Here is an 18333-nt window from a genome sequence, read left to right on the forward strand (position 1 = left end):
TTTTTTTTTTTTTTTTTTTGTTTGTTTGTTTGGTACCAGGAATTGAACTAGGACCTTATGCTTTCCAGGAAAGCACTTGTGCCACTGAGCTATACCCCCATCCCAGGATTTGCAAGATCCTGACAGAGGAAATTATAAAAATTAATTGTTTTTACACTATTTAATTCAATAAGAATTAAATATTGGTGGTACACATCTGTAATCCCAGCACTTGGGAGGCTGAGGCAGGAGGATCACCATGCAGTCAAGGCCAGTCTGAACTACAGACCAAGATCCTGTCTAAAAAAAGAATTACAGAAATGGATAGATGTACCACATTTATGCATGAGACTGTCAATATTATAGAAACATTGATTCTTTCAGATTTAATCCATACATTCAGTGCCAGTCCAATCAAAATCCCAATATAATGCCAAGGAATTTTACAAACAGATGTTAATATTACAAATGAAGCCACCCGGCGCGGTGGCACACACCTGGAATCCCAGCACTCGGGGCTGACCCGGGAGGAATGTGGCAAATTCAAGGCCGGCCTGGGCTATGTAATGAGAGCCTATTTTAGGGTTCTTTTTTTTTTTTTTTTTTTTTGGTCAAACAGGGTGCTGTGCCACTGCGCTGTCTCCCCAGCCCATGAGATCCTGTCTTAAAAAACAACAGCAACAAGAACAACAAAAATTCCAAATGACAAAAGCAATGTTCCAAAAATAGCCAAGAAATTCTGAAGAAAAATAAAATAAAATTCTGCAGAAGGACAACAAGCAAGGATGCATCATGACAGGACGCTCCCTATCACATTTCAAGTGTTATGAGGAAATTAACATCAGGGGCCGGGAATATGGCTCAGCGGCACAAGCAACTGCCTGGCAAGCTCAAGGTCCTGAGTTCGATTCCTGGTACCAAAGGAAAAAGAAGAAGAAGAAAACTAATAGCATTGAGGAAGAGTGACACGAACAAAAGGATAAACAAATAGTCCAAAGGGACAGAGTAAAGGCCTCGGGACAGAGAGCACATCTGTGGAGATGCAGCACATGCCACAGCAGGGATGGTGTCGCTGACCAGGGCTGGTCCCCACCCTGGCCTGACTGAGCAATGGCATCCAGGAATCCTGAGGACCTTTTGTGAGAAAGGGGTCTGTGATAGATACAAGTGCTGCATTAGATGTGTGTGTGTGTGTGCGTGTGCACACACATGTGCAGGGGAGATGTGTCACCGCGTGGAGTAGGTTTGTTTGCAGTGAGTGGATGGAGGTCTCCCATGTGGTAACGGGGGTCTTCAAAGCAGGTGCACACGTCGTGTCACGAACGATGTGCTTCATTGAATGGGTTGCGGTGTGCATCACGTGCAGGCATAGCGTGTCGGCTGGCTGCAGTTTGCGTATTGTGTGTATCGAGGTATGAGTGCGATGACGTCTATTGCGTGTCTTGTGCGCATGCGTGATGTCTTTTGTACTTTGATGTCTGTTTTATATTACGTTGCTTGGTGACTGTTAAGTGTCTGCGGGGTGTGTGTGGGAGGATGTGTGCTGAGTGTGTGTCCATGGGGGGGTTGTAGGGGGGAGTCGGACAGAAGCTGACTTGCTCTGAGGACATTTCCAGAACCTGAGCATCTCCAGGATTCTTTGGGGCAGCTGACAAGGCAGCCAAGCCTGACCCTCTCACCCAGACCCCCAGCCTCTTACCTGAGCAACAGCGAGGATGGAGGTCGCGAGGTGACACGGAGGCTGAGGGGGAGAGAGGGCTGCTGAAAGCATGCTTCTGGCTCAGCCTCAGGGAGCTGAGGCCGCGGGGTGGGAACAGGAAGGCAGCAGAAGGCCGGCCCAGAGGCAAGTCGGCCGCTGCGCTGTCCTCCAATCGCTCCTTGTTTGATGGCAGCGGCAGCAGGATGAACAATTAGGGGAGGCTTGTCTGCCAGCTCTGCTGGGTGGGGAGGCCAGGAAGCCAACTCTTTGGGTGGAGCTTGGACCCCAAGGTCACAGAGAATACCCACATCCTCCAGGGTGATTTGGTAAATGAAAATCACTTCATTTACCCAAGCTGCTGCCTAGCACCCCAGAGCCAGGGTCAACTTGTTTCGAGGTTTGGCCTTGTATGTACAAAGTCCTGGATTCGATTAGCAAGGCACCAACATAATAATGTTTCGGCTGAGGGTGTAGCTCATGGTACAGTGCACACTTAGCACGCACAAGGCCCTCTGGTGGATCCCCGGCGCCCCAAAAAAAAAAAAGGAAGCTTTTCAGTTTTCAATTCCAGAAATTCCGATCCCACAAGCCCAGTGGTAGGGCCCAGCCAATAAAATGTCAATAAGCACCCAGGGAATTCCACAGAAGCGTCCTAGAGCTGAGCAGGCTCGGTGGGACGCTGAGAAACTCAGGACGGAAGGAGGAGAGTTCAGTCGTGTGGAAGGTCTTTCTAGCTGTGCAAACTTATTTCCCACCTTGAGAATAACTGCCCCCCTGAGCCACAGGGACGGAGTGAGAAGCCCAGCACCCCTGAGGGAACCCCAGCCGCTCCCAAGCCCCTTACCCCCATCCCTGCCTGATGGTGCCAGCCCTGGCTGAGTTAACCTGCGAGCCCATTGAAGATCTAGCTGTCTCCTCACCAAACACACACACACACACACACACACGCATCCCACCCTGAATCTTTTTTTAGGGGGGTCTTTTTGAGACAGGGTCTCGCTATGCAGTTCAGGCTGGCCTTGAGCTCACTTTGTAGCCCAGGCTGGTCTCGAACTCACAACGATCCTCCTGCCTCAGCCTCCCGAGTGCTGGAATTACAGGCGTGCGCCACCACCCCCGGCCCCACCCTGAATCTTGAAGCACAGTCTTCAGACACCAGAAAGTGTCTGTGGTGTCCTCGGTTCTCAGGGAGACCACACTGGGCCGTGGGGCAGGAAGGAGCCGCCACTGCGCCCCACACGGTGCAGAGCACCTGGTTTCTCCAACTTACCCCACCTGCAGGCAACACCTGCAAGATGAGGAAGCGGAGCCTCAGGAAAGTTTCAAGACTTGCACAAGGCCTCTCAGTCTGAGCGCAGCAGGACTCGCACTCCCGTCTGCAGCGGTGCACCTGCAATCCCAGCTACTTGGGACGCTGAGACAGGAGGATTACTTGAGCTCACAAGTTAAGAGACCAGCCTGGGCAACATAGTGAGACCATCTCAAACAAATAATGACAAAAATAAAAAGAGACAAACAAACCCCCGGGGTTGGGGGTATAATTCAGAGAGACAGCACTTGTCTAGTTTGTTTGATTCCCCAGCACCACAAACAAAAACCTCCAGGCTACTGGGGATTTGCTCTTTTGCCCGTACACAAAACCTCACTGGAGCTCACAGGAGAGAAATGGAGGTGATTTTACCCTCATTTTGCCAGAGGGGGCAGCTAAAACCAGAGTGAAGAAATGATTCACCAGGGCCCCAAAGCTTGTGCGTGGCAAAGCAGACTGCTAAGAAGCACCGTGCTCCGTCCCCAACACTCCTGCGGAGCCCTGGGCCCCACTTCCTAAGCACACGTAATTTCCGGCAAGGGGCAGATAAGCTGGTTGTGCCAGGATGGGGCTGAGGGAGAGCGGAAGGAGTGGAGAGGCAAATCTCACTCCTCTAAGGTTGCCCAGGCTTGTGTGCAGCTCCTACACTGCCTTCCACGCCACAGGAGCCCAGGGAGGCAAAAGGGCCAGAAGCTCTGCCCGGCTATGGAGGCAACTGAGAGGCCGCAGATGACTGGACTGCCAAAGACAGTGACCGGTGTCTCGCGTCAACACTTTGTTTTTGTTTGTTGGGCCACGAATATAGCTCAGTGGCACAAGCGCCTGCCTGGCTAGCGCAAGGTCCTGAGTTTTGGTTCCTGGTACCCCCCCAAAAAAAGAGAGAGAGAAACATAATGTTCTTGTTTATTAAGATAGCATTCTGTTTTGCTGCCCAAGCTGGCCTCAAGCTCCTGGGCTAAAGTGATCCTCCTTCCTCAACCTCCCTAATAGCCAGAACTCCAGGCATAAGTTACCACACACGGCTCTACATTTTATTTTAAAGGTACAATTCTCAGTCAAGCGTGGTGGCACATGCCTATAATCCCAGCCTCGCGAGAGGCTGAGGCAAGAGGATCACAAGCGTGAGCTGAGCCCAGCCTGGGCGACTTAGCCAGTTAGTGAGACACCGTCTCGAAATAAAAAATTAGAAAAGGGCTGAGGAGGTAGCACAATGTGAAGGATCTGGGTTCAATCAGCAGTACCATAAAAAATAAATACTAGCTGGGTGTCGTGGCACAAGCCTGTAATCCCAGCACTTGGGAGGCCGAGGCAGGAGGATCATTGCGAGTTCAAGACCAGCCTGGGCTACAAAGTGAGTTCAAGACCAGCCGAACTACAGAGTGAGACCCTGTCTCAAAAAGACAATAAATAAATAAATAAATAAATGTACAATTTTCACTTTATGCACAAGGAAGCTGAGGTTCAGGGTTGACGTCATCGCTGACCCAAATGCCAGGACTCACCCAGACTGACTCCTTCCCCTTCACCTGCATTCAGCAGTGCCTTGGCAGCGGCTGGCAGCGCAGATGGAGGTGTGGGGTGGTGACTGCTCCATTACTCACAGCGAACCACAGGAAGTGGAGTGGAGAGGCTCATCCAGCCTCTCAAGTGCTGGGCCCTGGCGTTCCTCCAATGAGGATCTCCTGCACAGAGCTGCCCTCCACCTCTGCATGGGTGAAGGGGCTGCAGAGGGTTCAACAGCCCTGCCCCAGGGCCGGTCTTGAGACGCTGCCTCAGTCTGGGGCCCACATGCACACTCCTCCTCTCCCTGGACAGGGCATCCTGAGATAACTGCTCTAAGCAGGGTCACGACCAGGACCGGGACACTGCTGACCTTCCAGGCAGGTCTGGGACCAAACTGTGGCAGAAAAAGTGTGAAGACTTTGGTTCTTCTAGGAAAACAGCCTGCCCGGACTAGAAGCCTTGTTCCTTCATGTGACTCCATGTTCCGTCCTCACCTCCCCTCACGCCTGTGCTCCTGGCATGGCAAAGGAGGTTCAGTTCTGCCAACAGGTTACTCGCTCACCAGGAGGCCCTCTACGTATCCGACTGGTATTCCCTCTGACGGAAACACCTTCGCGAGTCCCCTCCATCAGCGCCACACGATTAGCTGGCAGACCCTCCCTCCTTCCTCGCTGACATTTCATTTCAGTGGGAACCGCAGCGCCCGTCCCTGAGGAACTGGGCTTTGCCTACAGCCTGCCCATTCGCCTTTGCTGCTCTCGCAGCTGAACTCACCGCTGGTGGCATCCACAGGACTCACTCCCCGGGCAACGACCTCTGAGAAAACTGCTTCTCAGATGAATTCCTCCTGCTTCCAGTGTGTTAGCAGGTGTGGTGCTGGCGCAGGCTTCCTACAGCTGAAGGATGACAAGCCCTCCAGGGATGGGGCACAGGAAGAATCTGCTTCCTTGGTGGTCACTGAGCTATGAACGATACCTGAAACTGCCTGCCTCCAGATTTACATAAGCCAAGTAGTTCCCCCTTTGCCAGTTCCCCTTGCAGCTGAAGACATTCCTAACCGATGTGTCAGCTTCTCAGTGTCAACTTTTAAACAGGTTACTTTCTCCAGGAAATAGCCCCTGGTTGCTAAAGACAAGATCAAGGGAATGTTTTTCTTGGAGTGGTGCATCGTGCCTGTCTGTTACTTTCTTTGACACTGAGACACAATACCAACACCTACAAATTAAAGGACAGGTTGATTTTGCCTTGCATTTTCAGTCCGCAGCTGGCCAGCTCCATAGCAGAAAGGCCTGGTGGAAAGGTCTGATGGAAGAAAGCTGCTCACATCACAAAAAGAGAAGGAAAAGAGAAGAAAGGAGCCAGGAAGGAAGGTGGATCCTTCCAGGTATGGCCCCAGTGACCTGCCGCTCCCAACCAGACCCACTAGAATCAAAAAGGAAACCCACACTGGGCGTGGTGGCGCATGCCTGTAACCCCAGCACTTGGGAGGCTGAAGCAGGAGGATCGTTGTGAATTCCAGACCAGCCTGGGCTACAAAGTGAGCTCAAGTCCAGCCTGAACTGCGTAGGGAGACTGTCTCAAAGACATAAAAAAAAAAAAAAGGAAACCCATCTCCAACAGCAAGCTGGCTGTTAACACCCCCTCAATTCCACAGCCCCACCTCTGAGCACATGAGGCTTTGAGGGATGTTCCAGATCCAAGCCACAACAGTCTCTCGAGATCTTTGTACTTGTTCACCTGCCTATAGGCCCCGGCTGTGAGGCAGGTAGCAGGGACCCGCTGGTAATCACCATGCTCCTGTTTTGTTTGTGAGACAAGGTCTTGCTGTGTAGCCCAGGCTGGCCTCGAACTCATGATTACAGTCACGCGTTCCCACACCCAACTGTCACCATTTTATTTCTAACCAGCAGTTTGTTGAATAAATAAGCACACCTGCAGATGAGATTAATAGTAGTTTGTTGTTTTTTCTTTTGGAGACAACTCTTAGGCTGCCCGGACTAGATCTCACTTGCAACCCTCCAGTCTGCCTAAGTAGCTTCGATCATGGGCGTGCACCACACCTGGGGCCCTGGCACAACCTTCTGAGGGCAAAGAGGAGCTTCCAGATGGTTCAACTGAATGACCACCCCTTAACCTCTGAGGGAGGGGCACACACGAGACACCACATGGAGAGGGTCACTTTGCCCGCCTAGAGAGCCAGGGGCTACTCCCTGCACTGGTGGCAGGGAGACCCCCTCCACCTTGCTCTGTTACTCGCCAGAGCCACACTCACCGCTGCCTGTCCATTCACGTGCTCAGCTGCACTTGGAAGGTCAGCGGGGTACCCAAGCTTCTACCTCCTTCCACAAAGAAGCAAATCAAAAGTTGCACAGTCTCAATACTGTCACGCTGTCCCTTTCAGTCTTATACCTGTTCACTCACCTGCAAGACACTGCAAAAAGTCTCACTTTGAGTCATCCGGTTTCTCCTATTTTTGCATTTTGTGTGTCTCCTTTCTACTTCCTTTACGCCCCTCCCAAAGTCTGATCCTGTCTCCCACAAGCAGACATCCGAGCACACGCCCTAAGCTGGACAGTTTCATGTATTGCTTCACTTAATCCTTACAATGATGTCTCATTTTACACAGGATAACAGAATACTGACAACACCCAGTGAGTATGATAGCTATCTTCGACATGCCACAGGGAATCCTCCCTAAAAGCTGCCATAGCAATTTTATTTTCTATTTGGTTTTGTTTTTTTGTTTAGTGGCACTAGAGATAATCCAGGCCCTTGCACAGGCTAAGCAAGCCCTCCACCACTGAGCTACATCCCCAGCCCCTGCCACAGTAATTCCTATTCCCATTTTGTCAATGAAAAAACAAGGTCCAGCAAATACACCGTAGCGGGCGGTGTGTCTCCAGCCCCCAGGCATTTAGGGTTAGGCCAAGCCAGGTAAGAGACCTAAGCCTGGAATAATACCTGAGGGAGAGTATAAATGGTTTGAGTACAAAAATTTATTATACATAAAGAATATCACCACTAAGGAATGTAGACCGGCTCGGACAGGACCGTACTGGGCGCTGGACGGAGGATGGCTGGCTCTCTGGAGAGCGGACAGCTTTGGGTAGCTCGGAGGTTCGCGGCACGCTGACGGGGCGCTGAGTGACTGCTTTGTGTCCTCTGTGCCCACGCTGCCGTCCCCGCCTGATGTGGCGCTCCAAAGGACGGCACAGCTCAAGGCAAACAAGCGACGCCACGGGGCTTCCCAGGGCGGCCCAGGCTTGGCCCTGAAGTCACAGCAACACCACTGTAAGCAGTATGTTTAATTGGATGATTTCCACCAACTATACATGAAGTGTCTAAACATCGCAATTGAGTGAAGTACAAAACATTAAGTTACAGGCTGTGGGAAGAGAAGGCAGCATCACTGGCGGCTCCTTCCAATCCTGGTTGTTCTAGGGGGAAGGCGGGGGAGGTCTCTTTTAAACCAAGCCCCTCGTTTCAATGTACAAAAGAATTACTCTGATCAATATTAAATTGTACTGAAAAGAAAATGGAGTAAAAAGCAAATACTACTCTATGTGTGGGTGGAGGTGGGGGGAGAGAATGAGTCCTTGAAAGCAGGAAGGAGAGCGCTCGGGGACGGCTCCGCGGCGGTGACCCAGGCGGTCACTCGCGCTGCTCCATCTTCACTTTTGGCGGTCTTAGGAAGGTCCGATTTTTCTTTTCTTTCTTCCCCTTTGTATTTGCTTGGAAGTTTCGCCAGCTGTCCACCCGACCATCTCGACTTTCCTAAGGAGAAAGAACCAAAAAAGTTTGAGGTGAATAGACTATAAGCTGCCCTGCCATCTTCCCACTCTCCTCTGCCCCAGCCCGGGCCAGTCCTCTAGAGTAATTCAAGAGCAGAGCAAAATTTTGCTCTTGCTGGACGTGGTGGCGCACACCTGTAATCCAGCACTCGCGGGAGGCTGAGGCAGGAGGATCACTGTGAGTTCAAGACCAGCCTGGGTTACACAGTGAGTTCAAGGCCAGTGTGAACTACACAGCGAGACCCTGTCTCAAAAAAAAAAAAAAAAAAAAAACAAACCCGCAGAGTTTTGCTTTCATTTCCAGGGGCCTAGGAAAGCAGGATGGGGTCTCTGGAAGGCAGGATGAGCTCCAGGCTAGAGGAGCAGGGCATAGTCACTAACCCTTACCACAACACAGCCCCCATTTGTTGGTGTCTTCTGAGCTTTTGGGTTTTTTCTTTTAGCTTTATAGTGCTGGGGGTGGAACTCAAGGCATGTATTACTTCTAACCCTCACAAAACCTAAATAGTAGCCTGGTGTGGTGGCACATACCTCCCACTCCCTCAGTGGGAGGCTGAGGCAGGAGGATCACCATGAGTTTGAGGCCGGCCTGGGCTACACAGTGAAGTCAAGGCCAGCCTCAACTACATAGCAAGACCCTGTCCCAAAACAAACAAGCAAACAAACAAAACAAATATATATATAAAACAAAAGCTGAGTACTGTACGGATTACCCCCAGCATTTCACAAATGGTAACACTAAAGTTAAATTATTCCTTCAAAACTATACAGCTAGCCAGCAGCAGAGCCACTCTTTCTACCACACCCTCTTACTGCCCCTCCAAACTTGGACGGATGCCTCAAACACAGCTGTGCTGAGAAAGACACAATGACCTCTGCCTCATTATGAAGAGCCTACTCGTTTTCTATCTTCTCATACAGGAAGTGCGACAGAAACAAATCACCAACTCTGGCTAGCCACCTCTACCTAGGTCCTGTATCCTACAAGGAAAGACCAAATGTTGCTACAATCCAGAAATTGGCCAAACACCTGAGGGAATCTAAGAAGAGTGACGTTCAAAAGCCACAGCTCCTTCTACAGCAAGGACAGTGGGGTCACAAGAACCTTAGTGTCTACTAACAGTCTTCTTAGTAGGGTGCTACTCTTGGTTTATTCCCTAAATTAAGTGTGAATCTACTTTTCTCAGGCCCACTTGGCAGTTATACCTTCCTCTCTCTCAAAAAAACCCAGTGGGGGATCCTCCCGGTCCTTGGCAAGGCCACAGACTTACAGGAGGCTGAGCCAGCGCCAGGCCCACCGGCCGCGGCTCCCACTCTTCCCAAGTCCCACTCCCCTCTCCCTGTCCCGCTCGGTCCTGGGAACACCCAGGACCCAAGTTTCCTTATGCCAGAATAAGAATCCTGGCCACCATGGCCACGTACCTCAAAGTTTTTCTGCCACTCTCTTTCTCGCTTGGCTTTTTCTTGAGCTTCAATCTCTTCTTCCCTTTGTCGTTTCCTAAGGGAAAAGCACAGCGAGGGTGTACAAGTTAAGGTGTGTCCCTTATCAACTAGAGGTCTGACAGACGGCTGTCCGGAAAGGACTCAACCCATCTGCACGAAGGTCTCACTCTACAACAGGCAGATCAGACTGCGGGGAGGGGTTTAGAAAGACATAAACATGCCTGTTACCCAGACAGCCTGCGAACAGCAATCTGAGGTTTTAGGCTCAGTCAGTGACAAAGCTTTGTCAACACAGACCACCTTACTTCCGAAGAATGAACATGACAGTGGAGGTTCTTCATCAAGATCTCTGAACAAAATTTAATCCTACAATAAGGACCTTTTGCACAACTAGCATAAATATCTAGTTACTGTTAAACGTCAACCAATAATACAAATATACAAACCAACTTCGATATTTCTTTCCTTTTTTTTGTCTTTTTGAGACGGGGTTTCACTATGCAGTTTAGGCTGGCCTGGAACTCACTTTATTTTTTATTTTTTATTTTTTTTTTTTGGTTTTTTTCTGGTACCTGGAATTGAACTCACAACCTTGCACTTGCCAGGCGAGCACTGTGCCGCTGAGCTAAATCTCCAGCCCCTGAACTCACTTTATGGCTCAGGTTAGCCTCAAACTCACAGCCTTCCCCCTGCCTCAGCCTCCTGAGAGCTGGGATTACAGGACTGCGCCACCACGCCCAGCTCAGTATTTCTTATGACCACACACACACACACACACACAAATTGTACTTTAGAACAGTAACATTTTGTAAATGGATATATTATACAGTAATACACTCACCAGAGCTGAAGACACAAGACCCACAAAAAGCCTGGCCTCAGTAACAATGGCCTCGCTGTCTATTTCATTCCAGAAAGTCAGGAAGAAAACACATAGCCTTCCTGAGTAAATGCATTCCCTAAGGACAGATTTATTCAGTATTTCCCAAAAATCGAATAGAAAACTTTTTATCCCAGGGATTCAAAAGCTTGGCTATTTTGGGTAACTACTTTAGATGGTCTCATAAAATTATGCATTGCTTAGTCAGGCATGGTGGCGCACACCTATAAATCCCAGCACTAACGTGGCTGAAGCAGGACCTTGTCTCAAAAAAAAAAAGTATTACCTAATTCCTTCACCAGGAAAAATGTGCATGTAGCTAATTTAGGCATTCAGATTTGCTTTAAGAGAATATGGACACGTGTACCTTTCATGCATCTCTTTGGCTTCTCTCTCTTTCCTTTTAATTTCCAGCTCGGCAAACAGTTTCATGGTCTGCTTATACACTGCTTGTTTGAACTGTAAGAAAAGTAAGGACAAAAGAAAATAGATGTAAACACTTTACCAGAAACTCAAGTTCAAGACAAAAGCAGATTAGAACTTGGCAAAGAAAGAAAGATTCTTCAGAGAAAACCACTCAATGACACTGCTTCTCTGGGGAGATAAATAACGCAGATACCTAATACACCTAACAACATCTTTTTTCGGTCTTTTTTGAGACAGGGCCTCACTACGCAGTTCAGGCTGGCCTTCAGCTCACTTTGCAGCCCAGGCTGGTCTCAAACTTGCAATGATCCTCCTACCTCAGCCTCCCAAGTGCTAGGATTACAGTACCCCACCACGCCCGGCCTAACATCTTTTTTCTTCTTTTTTTTTTTTTTTTTTTTGAGTACTAGGGAATCAAGCCCAGGAGCTTCACACTGAGCTATATTCCCCACCTTTATTGGTTTTTGCGGGGTTTTGGGGAATTTTTCATCTTGAGACAGGTCTTTGCTAAGTCACTATGTTGCACAGGCAGTATTCAAACTTTTGATCTTCCCACCTCATATTCCAAGAATGCCAGGATTATAGGGATGCACCACAATGCCCAGCTTCAAGAGTTCTTAAGTCTAGCATTCGGGAAGCCGAGGCAAGAGAATTAGGACTTTGAGGTCAGCCTGAGCTACACAGGAGACCCAAGAGACAGGAGACCTAGGCACAAAAAAAACAACAAAAGGAGAAAACAAATGGAGATTATGTTCATGTTCCATCTTTAGAATTTGTTCTGCCCAATATTTTATTTATTTATTTATTTATCTTCTTTTTGAGATGGTTTCACTGAGCAGTTTAGGCTGGCCTTGAACTGATTTTGTAGCCCAGGATGACCTTGAACTCGAAGCAATCCCCCTGCCTCAGCCTCCCAAGTTCTGGGATTACAGGTATGTGCCACCATGCCCGGCCTATGATGTATTTTAAATATATCTGAAAATACAAAAAATAATCCATTACATAGACTTAATAGGGCCTACGTCCTAAACTTAGAGACACAGAACAAAGACAGATGCATAGAGAAAAAGGAAAATAAAGGAGTCCCAAATTTTCTGCCACTTCTTTTTCATACTGTCACCTTCCAGGCACTGCTCAGTGCTGTGCTGACAAATTCGTCTCTTATAAGGACAACATCAAATGGATGAAGGACTCTGTAAAGAATTTTCCGTATCTTTAAACACTACAACTTCTCTTGGATAGACAGGTATAAGTGATTTGCATTTTTTGGTACCTTTCTACTACTTCCAAATTTTCTATCATCACCATATTCTCCTTCATAATCAGGAAAAAACAACCAAAAACATTGGGCCATGTTGCCTCCTATAACCCCAGCTCTTCGGGAGGTTCGGGCAGGATCATCACTTGGGCTTGGAGTTAGGGGCCTGCTTGGGAAGCAGACCAAGGTGCATCTCAAGGCAAAAGAGCTGGGGTTCCTAGCAACGTAAAAGGAGAAGGCAGATTTCTAAGTTCAGAAAGGACTCCAGGAGAAAATTAGAGGGAATGAAAAACAGGACTGAGGACAAAACCCTAGAACACTGCAACAGTAAACCCACAGCAGGCGGCCAGCCGAAAACCTGAGCTGACAGTTCTCAGACAGTTCCCACACCGGTGGGACCGTCTGCTGTCAGCAAAAGCAGTGAAGCAAGAAGCTGCAGGGAAGCAGCAAGACGGCTTTTCTGCTATAAATCTTGAAAAAAAAAAAAAGTGGGTGGTAAGATTTAAGAGGACTTTAAATTTTTCAAATGTGTGAGGCAATCAGACACAAATAGGCCAAGGTGTACAAGAGAAGCCGTCTGATTGGCCAATACTCTGTTTCTTCTGTAAGACGACATCTAGACAGCCATGAGCCATGAGTATCAGGACCAGCAGACAACTAAGAGTTGGCTGTGTTCTTCCTAAAGCTGTCTACGGGGATTTAGGTCTGTGGCATAAGCACCTGCCTGGCAAGCACAAGGTCCTGAGTTCGATTCTTGGTACCAAAAAAAAAAAAAAATCACTGTGATCCTAAAGCTGTCTACACTATTTGCAATTACTGCTGCAGTTTCATGATTTAAATGTCATAGAAATTAATAAATGTGCTTATAAAAAGAAATGTTTGTTATGTCCTTGAAAAACTCAATAAATAAATATGAGTCTTAAAAATAACTGGTGGTTGCTGGGCACGGTAGCGCACACCTGTAATACCAGCACTCGGGAGGCTGAAACAGGAGGATCACCGTGAGTTCCAGGCCAGTCTGTACTTCACAGTGCGTTCAAGGACAGCCTGAACTACATAGGGAGACCCTGTCTCCAAAAAACAAACAAACAAACAAAAAAAAAACTGGTGGTGAATGAGGTACAGGTGAGACATCTGGAAATACTACAAAAAAATCATATCTATCTAAAATTCTACTCTTAGATTGTTTCTCAAGTGCCTAAGTTCCAATGTATTTCAAAAGAAATTAAAAGTCAAAACTTATAGACAGGGCTGGGGATATAGCTCACTGGCATAAGCACCTGTCTGGCAAGCGCAAGGTCGTGAGTTCAATACCTGGTACTGCAAAAAAAACAACAACAACAACAAAAAAAAAAACCTTATAGAGAGTACTCTGTATGTGTAGCGTATAAAATGGTCAACCGTGAACTCTGATCAGCAGATGTACACTCAAAAGAAACAGCCATACCCCTGTGTGAGTAACAGGGTGAGTGAACGCTCAGGTACATGCTTTCAGTTAACGTGTAGACTGTTTATAACATGCAACCTTCATCTCTTAGGCTTCGTGGATCCAGTTACAGAAGGCAAAGTGGCTTTTCCCATATTTGACTCACCAGCTCCGGATCATCCTCCTCTACATTTGTAGGTTTTCCTTCCTTCTTTAATTGTTTTTTTCGTTCTTTCACCTAAAAAGAATTTTTTTTCATCAAAAGCTGAGCACTCATACTTTGGGACTATCCACCGAGGTGCACGCAGATAACAGGCACAATTTTCTGTAGGTCTAGGTACAACAGAAAGACTGCAGCAAGGAAAGATGAGCTCTCCCAACCCCACTAAAAAGAAACCCTGCGAGGCAACCGCCACAGCAGCAATGTTCAGCCCTCTCTCCAACCTTGGCTACAACCCAAGCTACCAGAGATGAAGGGAGGCAGAGAGGAGTCGTGGGCCTCACCGGACCAAGCCAGACCCCAACAGCCGTAAGGACAATGACCAGATTACCTGTTTATCTTTCTCAAATTAGAGTGACACAGTCACAGAGGGAAAAACGTCAAGTTCTAGAAAAAGCTACAAAATCTGTAGTATTATATTATGCATAAACAGTATTTTTCTAGCATTTCTACAACTGCATTCTTGATTACTTCACTGTGTAACTCTCTGAAACCCGTAATTTTCACATCACACTGATATTTTCTTGCTCTGGCCACCCATGAGAGTAAACACTTAAAAACAATTAAAAACAGCCACTTACACAGAACTGACAACACTCCACTAAATAACCTATTATACCGTCAAAAAGACAAGCGCCTGCCAAGCTCAGAAAGGCCCTACTGCCACCCTGTGGTGAGGAAGCCGAAGGGGGACTTCCCTCAGGCAGCACACGCAGAAAGGGAAACTAGCACCGGTACTCAAAGAGAAACCGTCCTGCACTCTTCCGATTTCTGCCAGGACTAAGCCCACAGGTGCCGCCCCCGACACATGACCCACAAGGCCTAGTTACAACTCTTCACCTCCTGTTCACTAATCCTCATCTAAGCCGGATTTATCACTGTTAATAAAGCTCTGTTTCCGAGCCCAAAGTTTTAAAAGGAAAGTCACATCCACATTCACTTGCCTTTGAAACACCTTTTATAAATGACCTTGAGATTTTTTTGCTCCAGCAAATAGAACATTAAAATAAAAACCCTCCTTACCTCAAGCAAGCCATCTCCTGCCACTTTGGAGATTTGTGTAATACCCCAAGAGCAAGACCCAAAACTACGAGGTATGATGGAATTTCCTTCACCTGCGTCCTTCCCGACCATGTTATTAGTATGAACATGCATTTTTTTTTCCTGTTTTAAAAAATTTTACTCAAATCCCCTTGCCAGCCGTCCTCAAGCCCATGTTCCAAACCCTTCCCGGAGACAAGAATAAAAATGAAGAGTGGGGCCACGGCCATCAGCCCTCCACTATTCCACTCTCAGTGGGGGAAGCGGGCGGCGTGACACGAGGGCGCGGGCAGCCCTCCGTCCACAACACCCACGCGGCGGGGGGAGAGGGAGGAGCTGCGTGCTGGCCCTTCCTCCCCCTCAGCTCCTCCTCCGGGGTGGACTCTGGCTCTGGGCACACATCGCTGATATGTGACTGCGTGATGACTGCGTGATGACCGCGTATGTACTCACACGTCAAGCTGGTGGGCACCGCTACCTCACATTTACCCTCCTACACGGTGCCCGGGGCTGGCTGATACTTCCTTAAACACAGCAGCACTAGAAATACTTACAGTGTGTTCCACGTATTCTTTTCCTGCCTGAATTACATCCAGGGCCCTCTTCTTTTGTTCCTGATCCAGTAGCAACTTGTAAGCTTTGTCCACAGCTAATGCAAAACATTGAAATTAACTGTTTCTGCAAACACCCTCTGAAAGGCCGAACTGTACTCAGGCAGTGCAAATGAACTGGTGTTCTCTAACAGCACGCCTTCCTTTGTTAAGTTATTTACTATGGTTAAACTAACTTTTAAAAAAAACATAAAAATACAGCAATGACCTCGAAAGCATTGGAAAAAAATTATATACACACTCAAGGCTGAACACAACACATCCACATTTAACTCAGTAATAAAATATTTCCTACTTTTTTTTGCTCAAAAAAAAAAAAAAAGATCCTATGCAGTAACATTCCCCGTGGGCACATAAACAATAAAACAAAGCAAAGTCATCATCTACTTTCATTTTTTTTTTTTTTTGCAGTGTTGAGGGTTAAACCCAGGGCCTGCACATGCTAGGCAAGTGCTCTATGACTGAGCTGCACCCAGCCCCCCAGGTCTACTTTTTAAGCAACAGTCTCTTTCTACTGAAATCCACAGCTTCTTCATGACCAGAAGACAAAACTCTAACTTTCTTTTTTTTATCTAAGACAAAGAACAGTTCATCTCTAGCACATATTACTCAGCAGCAGGTTAAATTTACAGATACCTTCAAAAGCCTTCTGTGCTCTGTCAGCATCATCTTGGTTTTTGTCAGGGTGCACCAATATGGACAACTGTAGTTAAAGAGAAAAGTTAGGTTTGTCAAAAAGACACGTTTAGTAACGCTTGGGCTACACTGTGACCTTCACAATCAAAAGCTCTAAGGTACCGTGGCAAAAACAGACTTGTTTTTAAAAAACACAAATCTCGCTGCGTGTGGTGGTTCGTATCTATAATCCCAGCACTGAGAAGGCTGAGGCAGGAGGATCACTGCGAGTTCAAGGCCTGAACTGCATAGCAAGATCCTGTCTCCAAACAGTAACAAAACACAAATTTCATCAAATGCCTAGAAACAGGGTCTTTAACATAATTCAAACACCAAAACAAAACAAAAAAACCACCAAAACATAAAAGCACAACTGGGAAATTTACAATTTTATACACAAATTTGGGAGCAAATTCAAGTCTATCATTTTGAAGATGCTGTAATAATTTGGGGAAGGAAAGAGAGTACAAAGTACTGAGTTCAGCTTTGTCCCTCGTCCTGAGCACCAAGGGGACCAAGCAAGTATGAGACGTCATCTCTGTTCTGTCCAAGCACATAAAGTGGCACTTCTCAGTTCTGGATGCATTCCAACCCTGCGAAGCTTTCCAAAAATCTTATGTCTACTTTCTACTTTCAGACCTGAGTCTGGCACTCTCTGAAATCTGTACTTTGTAAACCTCTACTAGAATGCATCTCAGGTGATAGTAAGTGTTCATTTTGTTAGGTGGCATAGACAGTTATACAAGAAAATATCCTTTTTTCTTTTTTGTACTGGGTGTTGAACCCAGGGTCTTCACACTGAGCTACATCTTCAGCTCTTTTATTTTTTGAGACAGTCTCTCTAAGTCACTAAATTGCCCAGGCTGGGCTTAAACTTGTGATCCTCCTGCCTCAGCCCCCCACAGTCTTGGGATTATAGTCATGCACCATCACAACCAGCTTTTTTATTTAGGAAGGATATATGCTAAGTATTTAGGGGAAAAACATGGTGTCTTCAATTTACAGATATTTCAGTCAAAAACACATAGTTAATGAAGTCACTACTGGACATACCACATATGAGATCATTCCCCACTCTCTCCAAATTATAATTTTTTTAAAGAAAGTTAAGCCTGGCATAGGCCCATAATCACAGCACTCAGGAGGCTGAGGCAAGAGGATCATGAGTTCAAGACTAGCATGGGCTACACAGCAAGTCCCTGTCTCCGGGGAAAAAAAAGTTAAAACCTCCGCAAGTGATTCTTTCGGACATCCACATTTAAAATTCCTGACATTCTGTCACAGACAGAAACCAGAACTGTGTTGGGGGAGAAAACCAATGCAAAGTCCAGCATTAATGGAGCCTTAACCCTAAATTCTGATTCCAACTTCAATCACTTGTTAGCTATGAGGCTGTGAACAATTCAATCTCTGCCTCAGTTTCCTGCTCTAGAAAAAGGGCACTTAGAATACTAAGTGCTTACATGTGAACAGGTTTTCTTAAGGAGGCAATGAGATAATGCAAACGAAGAAGTAAACATACTAACGCACCCTGACAACAGTCAGTGTACAACGAGGACATGCTGCACGCCAAGACACCTAGGTGCTTTACGTGTGCTACCACACTTAATACTTATAGGTACACTTTACAAACAAGGTTACATGCACAGAACAGTCCAAAGTAATTTGCCCAAGTTCACACTGCTTATAAGTGGTACTATCAAGATTTAAATAAAACCATACAGTCTAACACCTGTATACCTAACTGTAAGTCCATGTAAGAACTCAATAAGAACTCTTTAACTCAAATTTCTGAGTTTTCAGCAATATGAAGTTGCTTAGAATAAGGACCTTAGGCCAGGCATGGTGTTGCATGCCTGTAATCCCAGCACTTTCGGGGCTGAGGCAGGAGGATCACTGCAAGTTCAAGGACAGCATGAGTACAAAGTGAGTTTGAGGCAAGCCTGAACTTCATAATGAAATCCTGTCTCATAAAGACCAAAAAAAAAAAAAGAAAGAAGGACCTGAGTGCTTGCTTATTAAACAGGGAAAGACTACATACTAATGCTTTATAGTAGGATACAAGATTTTAA

At 46.9% G+C, this 18333-nt stretch overlaps 2 protein-coding genes across 3 annotated transcripts in view; both read right to left on the reverse strand.

Moving 5' to 3' along the window:
- Ptafr (platelet-activating factor receptor) overlaps nt 1–5518 on the reverse strand; it is a 35726-nt gene extending 30208 nt beyond the window's left edge. For both annotated transcript variants that reach the window (XM_005394941.2, XM_013519732.1), the window contains exon 1: nt 5265–5518. The gene's annotated coding sequence lies outside the window, so the exon portion shown is untranslated. The remainder of the gene's footprint in view (nt 1–5264) is intronic.
- Nucleotides 5519–7471: 1953 nt separating this feature from the next.
- The window catches only part of Dnajc8 (DnaJ (Hsp40) homolog, subfamily C, member 8), a 22192-nt gene continuing 11330 nt past the window's right edge, over nt 7472–18333 (reverse strand). The window contains exons 4-9 of the mRNA XM_005394944.2: nt 16223–16289; nt 15530–15624; nt 13881–13952; nt 10972–11063; nt 9704–9779; nt 7472–8264 (exon numbers count right to left, since the gene is read on the reverse strand). Of these exons, the coding sequence (XP_005395001.1) occupies nt 8142–8264; nt 9704–9779; nt 10972–11063; nt 13881–13952; nt 15530–15624; nt 16223–16289 (525 nt within the window). The 3' untranslated portion in view covers nt 7472–8141. The remainder of the gene's footprint in view (nt 8265–9703; nt 9780–10971; nt 11064–13880; nt 13953–15529; nt 15625–16222; nt 16290–18333) is intronic.

Source organism: Chinchilla lanigera, unplaced genomic scaffold, assembly GCF_000276665.1.
Source record: "Chinchilla lanigera isolate Chin_1 unplaced genomic scaffold, ChiLan1.0 scaffold00051, whole genome shotgun sequence".
In the NCBI taxonomy this organism is placed as follows: Eukaryota; Metazoa; Chordata; class Mammalia; order Rodentia; family Chinchillidae; genus Chinchilla; species Chinchilla lanigera.